Below are 13,550 nucleotides of genomic sequence, written 5' to 3'. Positions count from 1 at the left end.
TCAACATGGTGAAACTCTCTACAAAAAATACAAAAAAAGTTAGCTGGGTGTGGTGGCACATGCCCGTAGTCCCAGCTACTTGGGAGACTGTGGTGGGAGGATCACCTGAGCCCAGGGAGGTTGAGGCTACAATGAACTGTGATGGCACCACTGCACTCCAGCCTAAGCAATAGAGTGAAACCCTGTTTCCAAAAAAAAAAAAAAAAAAAAGGCTGGGCGCAGTGGCTTATGACTGTAATCCCAGCACTCTGGGAGGCTGAGGCAGGTGGATCGCCTGAGGTTAGGAGTTTTGAGACCAGCCTGGCCAACATAGTGAAACTCCATCTCTACAAAAAATACCAAAAAAATTTATCTGGGCGCGGTGGCGGGTGCCTGTAATCCCAGCTACTCAGGAGGCTGAGGCAAGAGAATCGCTTGAACCCAGGAGGTGGAGGTTGCAGTGAGCTGAGATTGCGCCATTGCACTCCTCCAGCCTGGGCAACAAGAGCGAAACTCCATCTCAAAAAAAAAAAAAAATTATTTGCCATGTTCGTTTTAGCAAAAGACTAGAAACATCTTTTAACTTATCCTTCATTAAGCGGTGATTATATGAATTATCACACATCCATCCAGTGGAATTATCTGCTACTCCCTGTTTAACAGCAGAGAAGACCTCCAAGTGCTGATGTGAAAATGTCACCAGGCTACATGGTAGACTACAAAATCCATGTGAGTAGCCCATGTGTGTAAAAAAAAATCCATAAACAAAAATATGTGTAGATGATGACTGGAAAGGCACACACACCCACCCACACACAAAAACCCTGTAGCAGGAAGGGGAGGTGCTAGAAGCCCAGAATAAAAGATTGACTTTAGTTTAGATATCCTTTTTATGCAGAGAACACTAGCTAATCTTAAATTATGCAGAGGAAAAAACACAATCACCACACAAACATACGGAAATGTAGTAGGTATCCTAAAGAAAAACAAAAACTGGAGTGAAGAAGTTGAAAAGAAAATGGATAAACCAAAGCATATACTGTATGTTCTGGAATGGAAAGACATGGTATTGTTAAGATGTTTTAATTTCCCCTCAAAGTAATCTACAAATTTAATATGATGCCAATTCAAATCTCAAATCCATTCTTTCCACGTCTTGGCAAAAGAAAATCAAAGTGCATCTAGAAGACTAAACATTTAAAACCAGTCAAGAACATTTTAAAGAAATAGATTAAAAGTCCAGGATGGGGTAAGGGGTAGAACTTGTCCTACCGTGTATAAAAATAGATTATAAAGTCAAGGTAATTTAAATGGTATTGTTCTGGAATATGAATAAACAGACATATGAATGTTGAATGAATATGAATAAAAAGTCCAGAAATAGTCAAATGGGCATTACTATCTGTGTGCGCATGTGTGCATGCAATGATAACACTGGTAGAGTTGATATTGGTTGTTTCTTCACCACCCAGCATACATGTCCAGCTTCCCTCCTCCCCCAACCCTGCTTAATAGCAGCTAACTTTGTTTCAGGTATTACATCTTGAATCCCATGTCGGTAGCCTATGTCTGTAAAAAAAAGTAGCCCATGTGTGACTGAATTCACTCTGGTAGGATGGGTGAGCAAATTATCATCCTCCTGTGTCCAATTAAACACTCCCTCCCAGGACTTTGACTCTAAAGCAAACAGAGGTAAATAACCACAGGAATTGTCCACTCCTGCAGAACTGTACCCTGGTAAGTTCAGGGTTCCCACTGTAGGCCCCAGTCTGAGTCACATTTCTGAGCCAACAGAAGAAGCTTCCTTAGAACCAGCCAGTTTCCAAGCCTGATCTCTAGCCTCCTTGATGATTCAATAGGCCCCACTATCCTCACAATAAACGGCCTGTGGCTTTCTTAGTAATTGTAACTTGCTGCAAATGATTCTTAATGATTTGGGTAACATTTCAAATCAGCAGGGAAATACTAGAGTATTCAGAAAATAGTTTCAGGTAAACTACTAAACTGTTTAGAGAGAAAAAGTTCAATTCATCAGGTAGATTGCAAAATACTAAAGAGTTAACTATATATAAAAAAGCACAGCATAACCAGGAAGTTATTGGGGTAGCATAATCTTGGAAAGGAGAAAATCTTTTTAAGCATGATTCTAAGGTAAGATTACAAAGAGAAACACTGGTAAATTTGAATACATAAAAATTAAAAAGTTTTCTATTTTTCTGACAAAAATTAAAAGGCAAATAACAATCCAGGGAATATATTTGCCCAATATAAGTCAAAGGATTCAAAACCATAATATATAAAGAGCTCTTATAAATCATTAAGATAAATATTTAAATCTACAACTGAGTACGGAACACATACAGACAAAACAGAGAAGAAAATAAAATATAAATGGTGCATAAACATAAATATATGACATAATTACACATATATGTATAAATACATATAAGCTTATGTATATGCAATTATAAATGAATAAAAAGTTTAATCTTACTAGTACTCAAAGAAATTCAAATTAAACAATGAAATCATCTTATATCTTTCAAATTAGCACGGATTAAAAAGAATAACAACTTTCAGTGCTGGCAAAGGTGTAGCAGAAGAGCATTATCATATATTGGGAATATAAATGGGTAAACTTTCCTAAAAGGCAGTATGTCAATATGCACCAAATACTCTAAAGATACATTCATTTTTATCATGTATATCTAATTTTAGGAGCTGTAAAAAGGATTTAATTTGTATAAGAATAATGGCCATCTCTCTAATTGCAAAAAGCAGAGATATGGTTAAATAAACAATGTTACATTCATACATATAGAGTAGTCACTACAATAAAGTTGTAGAATATTTTAAAACATGGAACAGGCCGGGCGTGGTGGCTCATGCCTGTAATCCCGCCAAGGCAGGCGGATCACCTGAGGTCAGGAGTTCGAGACCAGTCGGGCCAACAGAGTAAAACCTTGTCTCTACTACAGTACAAAAGTTAGCTGGGCGTGATGGCCCATGCCTATGGTCCCAGCTACTTGGGAGGCTGAGGCAGAAGAATCGCTTGAACCCAGGAGGTAGAGGTTGCAGTGAGCCGAGATTGCGCCACTGCACACCAGCCTGGGCAACTGAGCAAAACTTCATCTCAAAAAGAAAAAAAAATAAAACAGGGAACAACGTGATCAGTTAAAAAAGAAATCACAAGGCAGCATGAAGTGGATAGCACATTTAAATACATTAAATATATATGTGTACATACGTGCATATCCATACATCCATATACACACACATTATGCACAGAAAAGACTGGAAGGACATAATCAACTGGGTGGTAGGATTGTGAAGTGTTTTGTTTTTTGAATTTCTATAGTAAATGTATAATTTTTATAATATGAAAGGAGCATACCTTTTATGTGTTGTATAGGTTTTGCAATATTCTATGAAGAACTCAGGGTAGGTCACGTCCACACTGAACAGGTGTTATTAGTCCATTCTTGCATTGCCAGAATGAAACATCTGAGACTGGGTAATTTATAAAGAGGTTTAACTGGCTCATGCAGGCTGTACAGGAAGCATGACACCAGCATCTGCTTGACTTCTGGGGAGGTTTCAGGAAACTTACAATCATGGTGGAAGGTGAAGGGGGAGCCAGAAAGTCATGTGGCCAGAGCAGGAGCCAGAGACAAAGCAAGGAAGGGAGGTGCCACACACTTTTAAACAACCAGTTCCCGTGAGAACTCACTCCCTCACTATCATGAGGGCAGCACTGAGGGGATGGTGCTAACCACTCATGAGACTCTGCCCCCATGATCCAATCACCTCCCAGCAGTCTCCACCTCCAACACTGGGGATTACAACTGAATGTGAGATTTGGGCAGGGACACAAATCCAAACCATATCAACGGGAAAGGGAAGCAAGGCCGAGACAGAGAGAGTGACTTGTCCTAAGTCACACAACCAGGAGGTGGTGAAGCATGGCCTTGATCCTGGATTGCTGCCTCCAAATCCAGTACTGTTTGTGCTGCACACACTGACCCCAAGCAAATGAACACACTGGTCTGTAGCTCTGCGATTTCTGGCCTTGTATGAGCCAAGGCAGAGAGACACCTAGGATCAAGCTCTAAAGTGAGGTAAATATTGATGATTCCGTGGTACCATCAACCAAACAGATGTATGTGAGAGTACACATCTGTGGTATATGATGTTCTTTTTATGTATCTGTGGAGGTATAGAAAGCGGTAAGAAATAGAGGAGACCAAATCTCCCTTTCGTATACTTTCCATGCAGTCTGCGATGTGGGGAAACAGGGTCTGAGATTAAGACCAGGAGGGGTCAGCCCTTCAAGCTTGCGCACTGTGTGTGAGCTTTCTTTTTGGTGTGAACCTCCAGGCACTGTGGTTTCCCTTCACCCAATCACTCTGTCTCCCCCACACGGGGCCCTGCACTGGAAAATGAGAGTCTAAGAAAAAAATGGCTAGTTCCTCGTAGGTCACCAGATTTTGCTATACTCATAGCACCTAGTATTTAGGAATAAAGAGGCTGGCCAAGTTATGGATACAAGATGGCGAGTTATCCTTTCCGATGGAGATGGGGATCCAGGTTGTGTCAATCGTCAATCTTAAGGGGGTCTACACCATACCGAGAATACTTCTGTGCACATCATATAGGGATGAAATCTGATCAATGTTCTCTAGGCCACATTCAACAGACAATAACAAGGTGAAGCCCCAACAATTCATTTTTGTAACTCAGTGGGCGGTTTCAGCATTGAAACTGTGCTAACTGACACTGGTCCTGCTGACCTTCGTAGATAAGAATGCAGAAAGCAGCAGGCTTTCCAGTGGCTGCCCCTGTGAATCCAAACAACATGATCCCAAGCCAAGCAGGCATGGTCCCACAGCAGAAAAGCTTCTGGTAACTCAGCAATCACTTCTCAGAATCACAGCCACAGGTAGAGCAGGCAGAGGGCAACTGTGGAGGGACATGGCTATGAAAGGTAGCCTGCTGTTGCTTCCAAGACAAAGAAACAAAGGCCCATGTCCCCATACCCAGGAGCCACAGTCCTATCGGGAGTTTAAGTATATTCATACCAGAATGCAACCACACACACTGCAATTTCTGTCACAGCCAGATGTACCTATTACAGTACCATGAGCTAAGTTATTTTGAAATGATAGTTCTATCCAACAAACAAGTTGTTGATCTTCTACAACAAGCTCGTCCGACCCACCACGCTGCATGCAGCCCAGGACGGCTTTGAATGAGGCCCAACACAAATTCTTAAACTTTCTTAAAACATTATGAGATTTTTTTTTGTGACTTATTTTTTTTAGCTCATCAGCTATCGCTAGTTTTAGTGTATTTTATGTGTGGCCCAAGACAATTCTTCTAACGTGGCCCAGGGAAGCCAGAAGATTGAATACCTCTGTTCTGCAATGTACATAGCACACTGTCTACAATTTTCCTGGATCTGAAAGAAAATTCTTTTTAATTGAGAAATGCTAACTATATTGTTTTGATATATTCGTCATCCAGCATAATATGTACATCAGCACTTAAAATTGACTTGCAAATTGATTTTTAAAAATTCAATACAAATAAGAATCAATGTAACAAATGCTAAAATATAATAGTTACTAAGGATATTTATTCTAAAATAGCACTACGTTGTGATCCTTAAAAATATACTACTAGTAGCTGATTTACAAGAAGAAAAAGTTTTAATTGTTCTACTTATAAATCAGTAAGAGAACTGTTATATAACTTATAGAAATAAATCGGCTTAACCTAAATACCTTAAACTAGAAAACATCATGATGAATTGAAAGTGTGCATGAGAACCTAAGAATACAATAAAATTATTTTTAAAATTGCTCTTGTGCAAAATCAAATCCTATGACCTTTATGAAAGGGTTTGCATTTCATTACTTACCAACTGGCAGCCTTCTAGGGAGCTGACTAGCTGAGCATTCTGGCAAGAGAGAATTGAACCAGCCAAATTCAGCATTACACACACTGCAGAAAGCAGCATGAAAAAGGTTATCTGGAAACAAACCAAACAAAAAATTGATTATTCACTTGGAGAGGCTCAAAGGAAAAATGACATGGCTTTACGACAGCTTTCATTTATTATACAACAGTTGATCACATAATTACATGAATAACATGTATGTGTTTTTAAAGGAAAGTGGTAGGTTATTTCTCAAACTTCCAAATTCATATGATCTGAAATAGAAAAAGCAAGATCTGTAGAAAGCCACAGCAAGCTACCATGATTTTGTTTAAAACCTATGATGATAAAATATTTAAGGAGTTAAACTTGAAAGACTGTGCATTATATACTCTTAACAGTAACAAGTCACACATTATTAAAGGAAATCAAGTGAAAGAAGTATATTTATTAGAAGGTCTTTAGGTTTGTTTTAATTTTTATTACAGAAAATTTCACACACAGGCAAAACCAAAGAAAACAGCATAATGAAGTCACATGTGCCCATCACCCAACATCAATAATTAATCCACTTACGGCCAACTGTGTTTCATTTACAGCCCCTACCATCTGGATTATTTCACAACCAATACCAGGCATCATATACTTTTACCCTTAAGTCTTTCTAAAGGAATTGAGAAGCTTTCTGAAAACGTAGCCAAAATAGTCATCATATCTATAATAAATAAAAATTCATTAATATCATCAGATATTGAGTTCACATTTCCCTAATTGTCTAAATTTTTTCACACTTTGAATCAGGCTACACAGGATACAAAGCAGGTCCATGTGGTACAACTGGCTGTTAGGAATCTTAAACAGTCTGTGGGTTTCCCGTCCACTTTTTCCTCTGGGAAATTTACTGAAGAAACCAGTTCATTTGTCCTATAGAGTTTCTTACAGTCTAAACTTTCTGATTGTAGTCCTGTATCATTTAACATTTCTCTAGCCTCTGTATTTCTTGTAATTTGGTGATTAAATACAGAGGTTTGGCCAAATTCAGATCAATAAAAGGCAAATATTGTCTTTCTCTATTTTTTTTTTCTTTGCGATGGAGTCTCGCTCTGTACCTGGAGTGCAGTGGCACAGTCTCAGCTCACTGCAACCTCTGCCTCCCGGGTTCAAGCGATTATCTTGCCTCAGCTTCCTGAGTAGCCGGGACTACAGGTGCACACAACCACACCCAGCTAATTTTTGTATTTTTAGTAGAGACGGGGTTTCACCATGTTGGCCAGGACGGTCTCGATCTCTTGACCTCATGATCTGCCCTCCTTGGCCTCCCAAAGTGCTGGGATTACAGGCATGAGCCACCACGCCCGGCCAATATTGTCTCTCTTTTTGTGATGTTAGCGGCCATTTTTAATGATGACTTGGACTCATTAATTTATTAGGGTTTCCAAAATAGTGCTAGTCTCACTCTGTCATTTTTTCTTTATGAATAAGAATACATATAGAGACAGAGACTTTTCCTCATCAACTGTTTTGTTACCCTGAGGTATAATTCATACAGGAAAAGCAGGATATATACTTGACTCTTTTCTGTTCATTTTCTAGGCTTTAAAATAATTTTAAATTTTGCAAAATAAACTCAAGGAAGTCTGTATGCTTAATTAGCACTCTTTCTGCACCTATGTAAATAATTAGGCCAAATCTAACGAAGAAAGACCCTTTTTGTGATGGAGAATAACCTTTAAGATTAATCTGATCAAGAGGCAGGGAGACTGGCATTAAAACTTGTTAAAGAGCAAAAAAAAAAAAAAAATTCACTGGATATTCTGTCTAATGCACACTTCAGGGTTATTTCTGCCTTTCAATGTCTTTATGCTATTTCAAAACTCGGCATAAAACTGATAAAACTGATAGTTTATCAACTGATAGCTGTATAAAACTGATAGTAGTGCAAATGATTCTTGACAATACAAATGTAAAGGAATTTTGTCTGGTAGAATGTAACTGATTATTGCCCCACTGATATTGACCACTTTTACATTTATTTGTAAATTTATCTCGGCACTCCTGATTGCTTATATGTGTGCAGTGTTTGAATTAGCCTTTGAACTGCTTGTAACATCTTACTGATTTCCTCATTAAATAATGAGTTAGACACAGTCTTTGACACATGTCTATTTTTTTAAAAAGCTGATTCCCGGCCAGGCGCAGTGGCTCACGCCTGTAATCCCAGCACTTTGGGAGGCCAAGGTGGGTGGATCATGAGGCCGGAGTTCGAGACCAGCCTGACCAACATGGTGAAAGCCCATCTCTATTAAAAATATAAAAACTAGCTGGGCATGATGCTGCATGCCTGTAATCTCAGCTACTCAGGAGGCTGAGGCAGGAGAATTGCTTGAACCCGGGAGGTGGAGGTTGCAGTGAGCCGAGATCTCCAGCTTGGGTAACAGAGCAAGACTCCGTCAAAAAAAAAAAAAAAAAAGCTGGTTCCCTAGCATCCTCCAAAATTAACAATATCATGAAATAGTCTCTGTTTGGTGGAGAGGGGAGTGAGTTTGAGTCATTATGAGCCAAGAACTGAAACACATTTGATATGTTTTAATCATCTGCGTCATTGGACAGAGTCCACCCAAGTTGACACCCGGGTCCTTTCAACACAACTCCAGTAGACCTTGACAGCTGTCTTGCTTTCTGTATGAGAAGATAGTACAGGATCATCTTACAGTTTTCTACCCAAGAGACCTATAATCAGCCATTTCTCCAGTAAGTCCAGGTTCCTTTCAATGAGAATGGTATTCAGATACCATAATTTTTGGGCTACAGGTGCTCTTTGCTACTTGGAGCTTCATTGTTTTCAGTTGTCAAACATATCATGAGTTCACAATTATGTTTCTGATTTAAATTCAACACTACTAAGTGTTCACAATGAGATACCATCTCACACCAGGCTATTACTAAAAAGTAAAAAATAACATGTTAGCAAGGATGTGGAGAAAAAGGAACACTTATACGCTGTTGGTGGAAATGTAAATTAGTTCAGCCACTGTGGAAAGCAATGTGGAGATTTCTCAAATAACTAAAAATAGAACGACCATTCGACCCAGCAATCCCATTACTAGGTATATACCCAAAGGAAAATACATTGTTTTGCCAAAAAAAAAAAAAAAAAAAAACCCAACTTCACCCATATGTTCACCACAGCATTATTCACAATAGCAGAGTCATAGAACCAACCCAGGTGCCCATCAATAGTGGATTGGATAAGGAAAATTCCATGGTACATATACACCACGGAATACTACACAACCATAAAAAAGAACACAATCATGGCCGGGCGCGGTGGCTCATGCCTGTAATCCCAGCACTTTGGGGGGTCGAGGCGGGCAGATCAAAAGGTCAGGAGATTGAGACCATCCTGGCTAACACAGTGAAACCCTGTCTCTACTAAAAATACAAAAAGTTAGCCAGGCATGGTGGTGGGCGCCTGTAGTACCAGCTACTTGGGATGCTGAGGCAGGAGAATGGCGTGAACCTGGGAGGCGGAGCTTGCAGTGAGCCAAGATCACGCTACTGCACTCCAGCCTGGGCAACACAGCGAGAGTCCATCTCAAAAAAAAAAAAAAAGAAAAAAAAGAACACAATCATGTTCTTTGCAGCAACATGGTTGCAGCTGGAGGCCATATTATATGAATTAACACAGAAACAAAACCAGATACTATATATTCTCACTTATAGGGTAGGAGATAAACTTTGGGTACGCACAGACACAAAGATGGGGACAATACGCACTGAGGACTCCAACCCGGGGTTGGGGGGAAGAGCTGAAAAACCACCTATTGGGGTACTGTGCTCACTAACTGGGTGATGGGATTATTAGAAGCCTAAACTTAAGCATCACGCAACATACCCAGGTAACAAACCTGCACATGTACCTCCTGAATCTAAAATTTAAAATAAATATAGTTATACATAACAAAAAAACTGCAAACAAAACTATAAGGTTTTTATGTAACCATATTAATTTTACATCTGTATCTCCTTTCAACCATGCCAAAAACTATTTCTCAACATAATTAATCTGTTGGATTTAATTTCACAATATCCACGCAACAGTCTCAAAATAACACCAATACAACTGCTGAAAAAAATGACTGAAAATAGTTTAAGATTTATATTTCTTTTTATTCTTACAGTACATTCTACCAGAAATAGTCAAATTATGGTGTTTTAAACTCACATGGTTCCTTTATATGTGGTTATGCTACTGATCAAGAACCCAGGTTCATTCCTGTTATTTCATTTTTTCTTGTTTAAGAATTGTTTCTAAAACTGAGTTTCATTTCTAATTATATAAAATGATTCCAAAGTCAGGTCCATAAATGAAGTTTCACATAAGTCTAGCATTTATTCTGTTCCTCCATTCTATTTCCTCCCATTTATTAATAGGCAAGCATTTATTTTTTAATTTTATATTTTATCCTTCCATCATTTTTTAGTAAAAGTATATAATAGTAGCATAATACACACATTTTCTTTACTTACTTTTTTTGCACTTAATATAGTGAAGATCACTCGAAATAAGAACACACAAATAACCCTGTTCCCTTCTACAACTGCCTAATACTTCATGGCACAGATGAATCACAATTTATTTTTTTATTATTTATTTATTTATTTATTTATTTATTTATCTTGAGATGGAGTTTCACTCTTGTTGCGCAGGCTGGAGTGCAATGCAGCGATCTCTACTCACCGCACCCTCCTCCTCCCAGGTTCAAGCGATTCTCCCGCCTCAGCCTCTCCAGTAGCTGGGATTACAGGCATGAGCCACCACGCCGGGCTAATTTTGTATTTTTAGTAGAGATGGGGTTTCTCCATGTTGGTCAGGCTGGTCTGGAACACCCGACCTCAGGTGATCCACCCGCCTCGGCCTCCCAAAGTGCTGGGATTACAGGCGTGAGCCACTGCGCCAGGCCAAATCAGTTTATTAAGCCAGGTCCCTACTGATGAACATTTGGGTTATTTTTAGTCCGTTGCTATTTATTATAAGTAGTGTTGCAACGAACTGCCTTGTTCATATATCTTTTTATATGTTTCCCAGCATGGCTTTGGGATATATTCTTAAAAGTGGCATTGCTGGATCAAGGGATAAATGTTTGTTTAATTTGCTAGACATTACCACATTCCTCATCATACGACTGGTACTATTTTTCATTCCCACTAACAATGTATGAGAAGGATAAGATCTTCTTTTTCTGTTAATACCTTAAAAATGTAAGCTAAATGAAATTTAGGAAAAAAATTGGTATTACTATTCTCTACCATAACCATAATGTATGCCCCCCAGATGCAGTTAAATTTATTTTCCTTAAAAATGTACATGGGAGACAGAATTCATAGGAGGATATTTTGTTCATTTAGGAACTATTTCAAGTTCATAATGTTAGCAGTATCTCAGCAATGGTTTTAATAACTGCAGAGTCTTACAGCATCCCTTGGGAAAGTTAGGTCACATAGAAAGGGCCAACTTTGCTGGGCACAGTGGCTCACACCTGTAATCTCAGCACTTTGGGAGGCTGAGGCGGGTGAATCACGAGGTCAGGAGATCGAGACCATCCTGGCTAACACGGTGAAACCCCCGTCTCTACTAAAAATACAAAAAATTAGCTGGGCGTGCTGGCACGCGCCTGTAATCCCAGCTACTCAGGAGGCTGAGGCAGAAGAATCACTTGAACTCCGGAGGTGGAGGTTGCAGTGAGCCAAGATTGCACCACTGCACTCTAGCCTGGGTGACAGAGCAAGGCTCAGTCTCAAAAAAAAAAAAAAAAAGAAAGAAAGAAAAAAGAAAGGGCCAACTTTAATTTTTCATATTAGAAGTTACAGCAGTCCCATAATATCATTCAAATGATGTATAAATAAACTGGCCTGCACAGCTTTGAAATTGAGGTCAAAAAATAATTGCTGAAAACATCACGAAAGCAAACCTACACAGAAGCCAATAAGAGACTACCCTGAGACTTAGTAAGTGCTGAACAACACAGATGCTACGAAAGTCAAGGAGGTAAGAGAGAATAAGATCTTTTTGCCTGTTTATTTTTTTTTAATTGTGGTAAAATATCCATAATAAAAATGTACTTGCATTTTCTAATTTGTTTTTTAAACTGTGGTAAAATATTCATAACATGAAGTTTACCTTTATTACCATTTTTACGTGTGCAGTTTAATGACATTAAGTATGTTCACACTGTTATGGAATGATCATCACTATCCATTTCCAGAGAATGTTTTGTCTTCTCAAACTGAAACTCCATACCCATTAAACAATCATTCCTTATCCTCCCTCCTCCTAGCCCCTAGCAATCACCACCATTCTACTTTCTGTCTCTTGAAATTTGATTACTCTAGATATGTTACATACGGGAAATCATACGGTACTCTTCCTTTGGTGACTGGCTGATTTCACTTATAGCATAATGTCTTCAAGGTTCATCCATATTGTAGCATGTGTCAGAATTTCCTTCCTTTTCAGGGCTATTCGAATAATATTCCATTGTTCCAGAAATCGGTCCTGCCAATCAAACAACTTTTCTGAGTGGGCAAGAACTTTGAATCAACTATTTCATAACTCTGGAAGCTGGCTGAACACTTGTAGCATCCAGAGGGATAATATGATGAAGAAAGAGGTTGGCATTCAAGGAAATCTCCATCAGGTCATTGGCTGACCATGGATATAATGGAATAGAGACTTTAGTGATCACACACAATAAGGAATAAAATCCACTCAAAATTAGTTTGGAAAAGTCACTAAAGAAATGGATGGCTACAGCTCTCAAAAAGCAGTTATCAGGCATCATTGAGGAGGGAAGATAATCTGATTTCAGAGTCACCACATTACAATATTCAAAATGTCCAATTCTCAAATATTTCCTTCTTGACCAATCTCTAGCACTTGAACAAAATATTAACATAGATTCTAACAGCTCAAGGCCACATCCCTAGGATGGCTCTAGCTCCCCCTAAAGTGCCTGCCTGAGAAAATTCAAGGCTGCCAAAAGAGTTTACTGTTAGTTCCAGCCAACACTTGAAGACACCCTGTGTCCCAGCCTCTGTGGGAGGGTAGGAGCCTAACTTTCATAAGCACTAGCTAACAATCCCAGATGGGTTTCACACGGGCCAATCCCTACTTTCCACTTTTGGTAATTTTTCACTTCCTTGACTTTACTAACCACCCCATACACCCTGCTCACCCTCCCTCCTGATTCTTCATTCTTCCTTTAAAACACCTAGTGAGGCCTGGCACAGTGGCTCACACCTACAATCCCAGCACTTCAGGAGGCCAAGGCAGGCAGATCACTTGAGCCCAGGAGTTAGATACCAGCCTGAGCAACATGGTGAAATCCCATTTATATATATATATATGAAGAAAAAACGCAATGATTAAAAAATCAAAACAAAACAAAAGCCCAGAAACCTCTGTACAAATTGAAGTTGAGTTCAGTTAACACCGGGCTCTTTTCCATAGTGTAATAGTTTATTACTCATTAAAATCTGCCCTTTCCGTTTTAACTGGTGTCCAGCTTTGTGTATCTCTGGCAGAAACACGTGAATTAACAAAAGCGATTCAAGACAAAATAGAAATTCTCAA

At 39.0% G+C, this 13,550-nt stretch overlaps 1 protein-coding gene across 4 annotated transcripts in view; it reads right to left on the bottom strand.

Moving 5' to 3' along the window:
• ENTREP2 (endosomal transmembrane epsin interactor 2) overlaps nt 1-13,550 on the bottom strand; it is a 468,111-nt gene that overhangs the window by 126,126 nt on the left and 328,435 nt on the right. For all 4 annotated transcript variants that reach the window (XM_054450957.2, XM_054450958.2, XM_054450959.2 and 1 more), the window contains exon 3: nt 5,900-6,010. In XM_054450957.2, the coding sequence (XP_054306932.2) occupies nt 5,900-6,010 (111 nt within the window). The remainder of the gene's footprint in view (nt 1-5,899; nt 6,011-13,550) is intronic.

Source organism: Pongo pygmaeus, chromosome 16 (assembly GCF_028885625.2).
Source record: "Pongo pygmaeus isolate AG05252 chromosome 16, NHGRI_mPonPyg2-v2.0_pri, whole genome shotgun sequence".
Classification (NCBI taxonomy): domain Eukaryota; kingdom Metazoa; phylum Chordata; class Mammalia; order Primates; family Hominidae; genus Pongo; species Pongo pygmaeus.
This window is presented reverse-complemented; position numbering and strand designations above follow the sequence as displayed.